The sequence below is a fragment of the Chaetodon trifascialis genome, chromosome 5, assembly GCF_039877785.1.
Source record: "Chaetodon trifascialis isolate fChaTrf1 chromosome 5, fChaTrf1.hap1, whole genome shotgun sequence".
In the NCBI taxonomy this organism is placed as follows: domain Eukaryota; kingdom Metazoa; phylum Chordata; class Actinopteri; order Chaetodontiformes; family Chaetodontidae; genus Chaetodon; species Chaetodon trifascialis.
In genome coordinates, this window is record NC_092060.1 from 23,564,553 (window position 1) to 23,574,885 (window position 10,333).

At 39.1% G+C, this 10,333-nt stretch overlaps 2 protein-coding genes across 2 annotated transcripts; one reads left to right on the forward strand and one right to left on the reverse strand.

The window, feature by feature from the left end:
• Nucleotides 1-1,690, reverse strand: LOC139330972 (signal-regulatory protein beta-2-like). Its single transcript, XM_070962205.1, has 6 exons — nucleotides 1,648-1,690; nucleotides 1,177-1,506; nucleotides 655-1,014; nucleotides 390-542; nucleotides 222-247; nucleotides 1-129 (listed from the first exon to the last, which is right to left on the reverse strand). The coding sequence occupies exons 1-6, from the start codon at nucleotides 1,688-1,690 to the stop codon at nucleotides 1-3; spliced, it is 1,041 nt and encodes a 346-aa protein (XP_070818306.1).
• Nucleotides 1,691-5,085: 3,395 nt separating this feature from the next.
• On the forward strand, nucleotides 5,086-8,077 carry LOC139331814 (cell adhesion molecule CEACAM1-like; the record flags this gene model as incomplete). The annotated part of the gene is made up of 5 exons (XM_070963447.1): nucleotides 5,086-5,467; nucleotides 5,972-6,316; nucleotides 6,763-6,897; nucleotides 7,474-7,538; nucleotides 7,885-8,077. Coding segments are annotated over 5 exons (1,095 nt in total), but the record flags the coding sequence as incomplete, so codon positions are not given.
• Between the last annotated feature and the right edge of the window lie 2,256 nt (nucleotides 8,078-10,333).

Here is a 10,333-nt window from a genome sequence, read left to right on the forward strand (position 1 = left end):
TCACAAAGCCCTGACATCAGTGTAGATCGTCTCCTCCTTTCTTGGACTTCTTCTTTGATTCTCTTCTGATTTGCCAGCTTTCCTCCTGCTCATGTTTGGTGCAGCATAAACCAAAGAATCTTCATTTCTCTGAGGGAATAAAGTGCAAAATTGAAAATGAGAGAAAGCTGATTTTAACACAAGTTGATAACTTTTTCTAGCGACATCTTTGAATTCTTTACCTGCTGACTTTGCTGATCATCACTGGCTGCTGCAGCATCTGGTTGCAGAGTGGATTATTAAAAAAAAAGAAGAGGAAAAGATTTTACTGTGTGTGTGATGAAAAATTCTATAGGTTAGAATTATAAAAGGCAAAAATCTGAATCAAGTGATTTTGGCTGTTGGGAAACAGTCTAATAGGTTGTCTGAGTAACGTCTCTTACCTTTACAACAACCACAGGATTTTTTCCTGATGACATAAAGAAGGGAGGCTGTAAGAATTAGACTTATAGCCAAAGCAGCAAACAGCAGATAGACACCTTTGTCAATTTTCTGTGAATTACCTGAAACATTATGAAAAGAAAAACAATTATCTTAAGTCAATATAAGTAATAGATAATTGACTTGATAAAATTGTGATACTATAACCATTACAAAGAAATATTCAGCACTTACCTTTAACCTCGACTTTAATTCCATTTCCAAATATTATCTGTCCACATGTGGCCACAGCACAGTGATAAGTCCCAGCATCAGAGGAGCTGATGTTCTCCTTGAAGAAGTTGTAGACACATTTCTGTGGAGAGCGAGCCTCAGGACTCGTCTCACACTCATCACCACTGTTTCCATGAGCGTAAATGACACTGGGATGAGATTCATGTGATCCGGCTCTGAACCAGTACACACCGAGTCCTCCTGGACATGTTTTGTTCTCAGAGTCAGAGAGGACTGAACACTGCAGAGACACTGAGTCTCCTGGACGGACCGGATCAGATGGAGGGGCTTGAACGACGGCAATGATATCAGTTTCTGGTCCTGTGAAATACAAACATGAAAATAAGCATGTGTTACTTTCATGACCAAAGAGTTAAAACTGTTAGTCTGAACAGACTACTTTAAACTGTGGACATGTACTATATTAATTTATGCATGTGGGAACATTTAACTATGCAAACTGGTGTTAGAAAGAGTGCTTACCTTTGATCCTTAGAAATGTTCCTTTCAGAAGAGCCATGTGAAGTTGTTCAAACTTTAAACAGTAGTAAACTCCAGTATCGCTGAGCTTTGTTTCACTAATATGCAGAATAAATCTTCCAGGCTCTTGTTTGGCTGTGATGTGACCAGTGTTGATCACACCATCATAATCAAAATTAAAAGTTCCTCCCAAGATTTCAGGCAAGTTTCCAGAAACAAGCCTGATCCAAAATAATTGCGTTGAAGACCAAGATGTCGAGCGTTCACAGGTCAGAGTCACATTTTGTCCAAAATCAACAGTCCTTGTCTCAAAGATCTGATCGTCTGTGGATCCTGAAAACAAAACAAAATGAAGAACCACAGATCAGTGAGCAGAGAAAGAATCATGAATGCCCTCTGCTGAATTACTGTAACACCATGACAATACTTCAAATATGTATCTGTAGTACATCTGAAACGTTTACTCATACTTACGCCCCACTCCGAGCATCAGCAGTGAATAAAACACGATCAGCATTTTCTTGTTCATCCGCTCGAGTCTACAGTCAAATTAAATATTAGTAGAAGACGATTCACCTTAATGTAACCATATCGAGAGGGAGGGAACTATTTCAGAGCAATCTGATTGGCCTCTTGTTACGTTGTTTTTTCACTGTGCACCACAGTGGAAATAAAGTGAACCATCTTTCCAACGTGAACACATGAAACACCACCAACAGCAAGCTTTTGTTTCATGTTTCATGGTGGGTTTCTATAACTGACGCTGAGAGTAAATACAAGAGACGATTTGTTTGATCTTAATGTGAACGACATGATCCAGAACAATGTGGTTAAAAACATTTTCCTTTGTATTTTAACAATATTCAGTCAACTTTTCAAGTGATACTCGCTATGAGCCAAGCTGTTTAGGACATGCGTCTTGTTAGTAATATTTCCAATTTGTATATTTGTACAAATATACATTGAAGGATTGAAGAATTTATCTGCCAACACTGAAATCAAAGGTATTTCCTGAGATCCTGTCTCTTTGTGGCCAAACGCTTCCAGAGTTGGGATGAGACTGGATTAGATTCCCACTGACACACCTACCCAGTCATGTTATGTCATGACTGTTTTTTATGCACTTTTCTGCAGTTTGGTCCTTTTGATTGGTGGCTGCTGTCTTTTTAGCAAAAGCAGGAGTGATGTTGAACTGTGATGTTAAGCTTTCCTGATTAGCTGCTAACAGGTTTCACATGCTTGCTAAAGTCTGCTCCACCTTGTGCATCACGTTGTGCAGTGATGGACTGGCAGTGTGTCCAAAATATTGGCAAATAAATCAATACATTTACATTAAAATGGAAAAAAAACACATGAATTGATATGAGGATTGGACATTTTAACATCACTGATGCATATAGTTGTAGTGTGTCTTTCTTTAAAAACATAATTTTTGAATGCACATTAAAAAGGAAGAAGAATGAAAACATTTCAACCTCGATTAAATTAGCCAGCTGAGACCTGGCTAATAGTCACTTCTAGACTCAGTGCTCTCGATTCTTCAACACTTGATTCACCTGTAGCACGTTCTTAAATTGTCAAGTTAAAACTGTTAACCTTCCTTTAACTCCTGTCTAATATGTCTCCGCTCTGTATTTTGGGTCCTAAAAACTATGCAAACTCTAACAGTTTTACTTTTGGTTCATCAAGGACATGAGCAGAGTGATTTCTCCTGACAAGGTTAACCACTATCTCCACCATGTTTTCTTTGACCCCAGGAAAGACCTTGCTTTTTCTCAAATCAAGAGTCTTTTCACTTCCTACCCTAGTTGAGCCAGACCCCACTTGCCAACTCATCATTGAAGTATATGACACTGAGTGGGGGCTTTAATCTCTCAGTGCTCAGGCCCAGATCAAAAACTCCATCCCTGAACCTTTTTCTCCCAAAAGCTTTTCATCAGCAAAGATAAACTATGATGTTTGGAACCAAGAATTGTTGGCAGTAAAATTGGCATTTGAGGAATGGCTGCATTGGTTGACGGGTACTGAACAGCATTTTCTGAACAGGACCTGAATAGGACCTTGAACTTCTCAATATCAAACCGCCACACCTCTGATGAACCCCTTCGTGTGCAGACATCATTCTTCCCTCACCCTGTGTGTTGGCAGCAGTGACTTGGGAAATCGAATCAGAGGTGAGAGGCCCAACTCACCACAACCCAGATAAAGGCTCTCCAAGCTGTCTCTTTGTGCCTGACAGTTTGTTCGCAGTTTTGCAAAGGGCTCACCCATGCAAATTCAACTGTCACCCTGGACAGTATCAAGAGATACTTTGGTGACTGACTCTGTCTCTGCTTGCTCCATCTGTGCCCAGGGGAAAACTTCACATCCTACTCCAGTTGGTCTGCTGTGTCTGCTGCCCATCCGCAGTCGTTCTTGGTTTCACATCGCACTTGACGTCGTCACAGACCTCATTATAGCTTTCCTCACTATAGTCAACCACTTGTTCAAGGTGGTTCACTTTGTAGTCCTTTCCAAGATCCCCTCCATCAGACAGACTGCTGCTCTGCTAGTAACACATGTGTTCAGACTCCAGGATATTCCCACAGATATTGTCTCAAACAGAGGTCTACAATTAATTTCCCTAGTGTGGAAAGAGTTTTGTCAACTCCTTGGGACTACTTTCAATCTGTTCTCCAGTTTCCACCCTCAGACGAATGGCCAGGCAGACAGAGCCAATCAGGACCTAGAAACAGCAACAAATCCTTCCTCCTGGAGTTCCCATTTGGTTTTGATTGAGGATGCTCCCAACTCTCTCACTGGTTCTCCTTCAGGTCTGTGTCCATTTGAGTCACCTCAAAGTCACCAGCCTCACGTTTCCCTTGGAAGACGGAGAGGTTGCTGTCCCCTCCGTCCAGATGCAATGTTGCCGCAATCTCTGGAGGAAGACTCGAGCTGCTCTGAGGACTGAACCGGACTGTACCGGACCCCAGCACCCACATACACTCCAGATCAGTATTTGGTTATCTTCCAAAAATATTCCTCCTGTGACTGACTCTAAGAAACCCTCACCTCGCTTTATTGGGCCTTTCTTGGTGGAGAATGTGAACACGTCAAATATGTCAATCAAATCCGAAACATGATTTTTTTTTCTAAGTGTGGAATTTCATTGTTAAAAAAATTACATTGTGTGTTTTCTTGAGGTGTATTTTCCTCAAAATATTTGAAACACCATTTTATTTTGGCACAAATCGTGCATTGTGTTTATACATTGTGTGTATGCTAGCAGAAAATAGTGTGTATACACACACACACACACACACACACACACACACACACACACACACACACACACACACACATATATATTTTTTTTAAGTGATTAAAATAAATAAAAAAAACTCCATATTGTGACCTGTAAATACACAGTGTGTCAAAGGGACAGGCTTTGGTGTTCAGTCATTAACTCAGCACAAAACATAAAAACTGGTTATCACACAAATAAGAAATTCAGTAATGTTACTAAAAAGACATTTTGCTTTGAAAGATAAAATGAAAGCATATGTAGATTTCTTGTCAAATTAAAATAGGTCACAGCTTTGCTAAATATGTAGGGGGAGGTCATTTTCTACACTTCAGCCAATCATGATGACTTCTACCTCTCAAACCTTGGTGATGTTGTGACTAAACTGTCACTTGGCTGAGAGGACGTCTGAGAGTTGTGCAAGACAAGCGTGCTGTGCAACAATGATGGCAGGACTGCCTGCTTTGATTCTTCTTGGAACCGTGCGTAAGTGCTACTCTTAACCATTGTGAGAAAAACACTAATGCAAAATACTGTATTTACTGCACTGTGTGTGAGAACACATTCTTAGGAATCAGACAAGGCGCAGTAATAATCTTTAAACACGTTTCATTGATTTTGTCCTCTCGTGTTGTATGTCTGTTATTGTTTGTCTCTTTTCGTCAGACTTGATTCAAAGCGCAGACGTTCCTCAGCAGACGTCTTTGGCTGTGGCTGAACTTGGTGGGAATGTTACTTTGCAATTTCAAGCTTCTGACGACAACGCAGAATTCTTTCATTTGTATAAGCAGTCTCTTGGATATTTGGTCCAATCAGTAGTTGCTGAGTATTATGGCAAAAGAACTATTAGTGAAGCATTTCGTGATTCACGCTTCACAGTCATAAAAAAGGATTCTCAGTATTTTTTCACCATCAGAAATGTCAGCAGAGAGGATGAAGCTACGTACCTCTTTCAAAATGGATCAGTGTATTCACAGAGTTTCAGTTCCGGTGTCTTCTTGGCTGTTAATGGTAAATTATCTTTCACTATTTGTTCCTATGTCAATGTTAATGCTGCATCCAGTGTGTAAGACAGAACACTACCACAGCTCCTTCATGCCTGTTTAACACCAGCATCATGTAATGTAGCTCTGTGTTGTGCATATACAGACTCAATGTCCTTTCTATGCAACAGTATTTCTCAAGTGCAACACAACATATGACAGTATTTTAATATAATAGTATTTTTATGGGCAGTAGTATTTTTATGGCATTTAGTATTTCCATAGTTGGTATATAATGTACATATACATGGTCGATTTTCTGTTCTGTATCCTGTACACTTTTTTTTTTTTTTTAATCTTGAGCTGCCTGTGCCACTGTTTTTGCTTTTTGTAATATTTGCTGCAGTAACGACTTAATCTGGTATCAGATCAATAAAGTCTTATCTGATCATTATGTATTTATGTCATATAGCTAATTTGGATAATTAATTCCTTTTTATGTTTTTTTTTTTTCTTTTCAACTGAATGACAGACCGTAATCAGCAGAAATCTGTCAACGTGAAGCAGAGTCCAGAGACAGCGTTAATCAAGCCAGGCGGCTCAGTGACTCTCAACTGTTCACTTCTCTCCAAGAACAAAGACAACAGAGTCCAGTGTCCAGGTGAACACAGCGTGTACTGGTTCAGACCTGGATCAGGAAAATCTCATCCAGCCATCATTTACACTCACAGGAACAGAAGTTATGAACAAAACGGGAGGAGCTGCCTCTACAGTCTGTCCCAAACTGTACGAGACTCCTCTGATACTGGGACTTACTACTGTGCTGTGGCCACATGTGGACAGATCCTGTTCGGTGAAGGAACTCAAGTGCAGACAAGTACGACTTTACGGTTGTGTTAAAATCAAACATTCATCTTGTATGCCTGCTTAAAGTGAACCTGAGTCTGGCAGATTATTAGTCTGTAGCTTTCTTCTGTTGGACTCACAGTTGTTCTTTCTCAGCAACGTTTTATAATTATTCCATGGACACCTTAAACGTTTATGTAATTCATTTACAAAAATTACTTTATGCTGACGTTGTCTTTGGCTCCATTTCAAGTTGCATTGATAAATCACACAGTGTTACACACACACACACACACACACACACACACACACACACACACACACACACACGATTATGTGTTGAGTCTTTGACCCAGAGCTTAAATAAAAGACGAGAATACTTCTGACTAAACATTAGAATCAAACACTGACTTATCAATTGCTCCTGTTGACAAAATGCCATTCATTTAGTAACTGATCATGCTTAATGTCTCTTAGGAATTGTCTGGGATTCAGGACCAGAGGTGGACCCAGTTGTCCTCGTGCTCGGAGCGCTGTTGGCCTGCTGTGTCACTGTGATTGTTGTCTTTATTTTTTACGTAAATCGAAGGAAAGTTTGCGATCAATGCAAAGGTGGGTTTCACCCTATTTTACTTTTCACTGCGGTTAAGCTTTTCGAGATGCCAGCATTATTTGGAAAATCCATCTGCATGTCTTCTTTGGGACATTTGTACTTCTGTCCAACAGCAGGCTAAATACTCTGAATGTAGAGGTATTGCACTTGAAAGAACGACACGACAGGAGGTGTCTTCTCAGCCTCTTTTTGTGGTTACATGTTGGTTTTTCTTGACTTGTATGGTGTTATGTCATTATGAACCTGAGGTCACTATACTCTTTGCTTAAATGTAAAATATTACTTTGTTAACATTCATATGTGAGAAATACAATATTCCCCAGCTGAGCTATGTCCCACCACAATATTTTACTGCAGCAGGAAATATTGTAAAGCTCTGGTGGAGTTCATCAGTGGTTATCAGTCGAGCACTGAAGCTGCACTGAGCACATGACAGGAGTGAGTGAGGGTTAGGGGGTTAGGGTTGAAAACTGAAAATGTTATTGAAGTCTTTTCTTTATCACACTGCTATGACTGCGGGAACCATCTCCCTCATGTGTACACACACTCTGAAAGCTCAGATTTTTCTTTAACAGGAGCAGTGAGTGCGTCCCATCATGTCGGACATGACAAGTCAACTGCGGATCAATCAAATGATCAGGTAAATACTGTATGCTCCTGGTAAATAAGCTTCTGGTAAATACAGTTTGCAGTGGTGTGTGGATAATCCTTTTTATTCATCAGATCTGGACAGAACACATCATGTTATACTTGTAACATGTAATAAACTGTTCAGTCAAAAGGTATAAAAACACTGATGATTGATTAGGAATATTTTAAATTATTACAGTGATATTAGAAAATACGTAAAATAAAGTATATTAAATTTACTGTAAAGTCGCTGGAAATCAGTCCTATCAACGTTTTAAGTCTTTCCTCTAGACTTGATCTTCATGCTCTTGGTGTGAATCTCTGAAATATTTCTCATCATATTACAATTTTTGCAGGACGGTGAAGCGCAGTCAGAGAACTACGCAGCTCTGAATTTATCTGCAAGGAAAGTGAAACGAGTGACGAAGAGGAGCGAGTCGCCACAAGAGTGTGTGTACTCTGTCGTCAGAGCAGATCACCACAGCCAGCAGCACCCCTCTCTACAGGCAGAGCACAGCCTGTGAACTGCTCCCCCGGCCTCTGCAAAGGGCCTCAGCGGACTGAGAGAGTGTTCACACGCAACACTTCACATATTTTATTCCCATCTGATGCCAGAGAGTGACACAAGGAGTTGAGTTTCAGTCAGAACGTGGACGTGGAATAACTGCATCTGTAATCATTCTTTTACTTGATAAACTTTGTTTTGTTTCCATGTCTGATTATGTAACTCTGGCACATCTTTGCACAGTGACAGATCATAGCAGTACAAATATTACAGTACACTTTTATTGACATAATTTGATGTAGTCAGCCTTGTGAATAAAAACAATAAAGGAAAAGCAGCAATATTCTAAAAGCAGTTATTTACAACAGGTTTACTGCCATATGGTGTGTGTCTGCAAATAAACTTTGAAATATCCTCTGATGTGACTTTCTTTCTCTTCCTGACACCAACAGGGCACTGTCTGTTACAGTACGCATTGTTTTTCTCTAATTTAAAATGTGTGAACTTCTCTCATATCTGAGCCACCTGTATTGATTCAGTGGACTGGATTGGTGTACCCCTAAAAACAATTCCAGGTGGGCCACAAATTTAACTGCATATATCCACAGTCAACAGCTAATGGCAATAAGCTGATTCCAACACCGTCCATGAAACCAAGACATTTTTCTTCTTGGTTTCCGAATTAAGAAAAACACAGTTACTGCATGAAAACATTACTTTTCCATGTTTTTGAGACCATTGGGGCTTTTTTTTTTAAATTTACCTTTATTATTGATCAGTGATGACAGCAAATGAAGGAGATCTCTGCATCTTAAGCCACGGGGCTCCTGCCATGTAATTACTCACATCTGCATGAAATAGACCCATTCAATCTAACACCTTTTAATCATATGGGCAAAATGTATTCAAATTATTTTTTCATCACCTGACTCAAAATGCCACAATCATGATTTGTATAAGATGCAAATGATCTTGCAAAATACACTTTGACTTTATCAGATCTAAGTTTGTCGACACAGTGCTCGATATCACAGATTATAATTGTGCGTTGTGGAATATTTGTTTTGCACCGATAGAATCAAATATGATCAATGACTGCAAATAATATGAAATCTCAGAGTTGTTTGGTCTGACACATACATCACGTTACATTGTGGTCGAGATTGGATTTTCGTGCATACTTGTTTTATAAGTTGCAGGCGGACAAAATTTCATCAATCTTACATCAAGAGGAGCTGATGAAAAAGATGACCTGGCAGTGATTTCAGGAAACTGAATTTTATGTTCACGTTTTGTAAAATTCAAGTAATAAAAAGTAAGCAATATATAACTTACGCTGTTTGAAGCTCCTGAAAGGTTGTTTTTTGTAGATGCTTCTTCTTACGATCACTCACACTTTTTACACTGAATGCTCCGAAAAAGTCAACTTGGACAGATGCATCATAAGCAGATTTACTGGAAAACTTTAATAATAAAATGCACACAGGACGAAAAAAAAAGTTAAAAGGATGTGATAAAATATCCTTTAGAATATCCAATATATATATATAATATTTGTGGCATTTTATGTCTTCTGATGTGCAATGAAAGCACCAGTGCTGACAAAGTGGTATATTTCCCTCCGAGTGTGGTGCATAAAAGTTATACACAGCCTCACTTATTAAATCCAGCATTTAGATTATTAATGCATTGCGAAGCTGTGAAATCACTGTAGATTGTCTCCTCCTTTCTTGGACTTCTTCTCCCTCTTCTCTGCCGGCTTCCCTCCTGGTAATGTATAGTGGTAATAAACCAAAGAATACTCAGTTCTCTAAGGGAATAAAGTGCAAAATCAAAAATGAGAGAGAGCTGATTTTAACACAAGCTGATAACTTTTCTAGCTACATCTTTGAAATCTTTACCTGCTGACTTTGCTGATCATCACTGGCTGCTGCAGCATTTGTTTGCAGAGTGGATTATTAAAAAAAGAAAAAAGAAAAAAGATAACAGACAGTAAAAAATTATGGATTTTACTGTGTTTAAGATGAAAAATTCTATAGGTTTGAATTATAGAAGGCACAAATCTGACTCAAGTGATTTTGGCTGTTGGGAAACAGTCTAATAGATTGTCTGAGTAACGTCTCTTACCTGTACAACAACAGGATTTTTTCCAGATGACATAAAAAAGGAAGACTACAAGAATCAGAATTATAGCCAAAGCAGCAAACAGAATCGGAGTCAGAATCAGAATCAGAATCAGAATCAGAATCAGAATCATACTTTGTCCAAAATCAAGTCTTTGTCTCAAAGATCTGATCGTT

What these genes read in the sequence shown, in the direction of transcription:
- LOC139330972 (XM_070962205.1), bottom strand. Translation starts at nt 1,690, where the DNA reads ATGCTGATCGTGTTTTATTCACTGCTGATGCTCGGAGTGGGGC. An exon ending in AATTAAAGTCGAGGTTAAAG is followed by an intron (nt 543 to 654) that starts GTAAGTGCTGAA and finishes ATAATGTTTCAG; the next exon opens with GTAATTCACAGAAAATTGAC. An exon ending in ATGATCAGCAAAGTCAGCAG is followed by an intron (nt 130 to 221) that starts GTAAAGAATTCA and finishes TTATTCCCTCAG; the next exon opens with AGAAATGAAGATTCTTTGGT.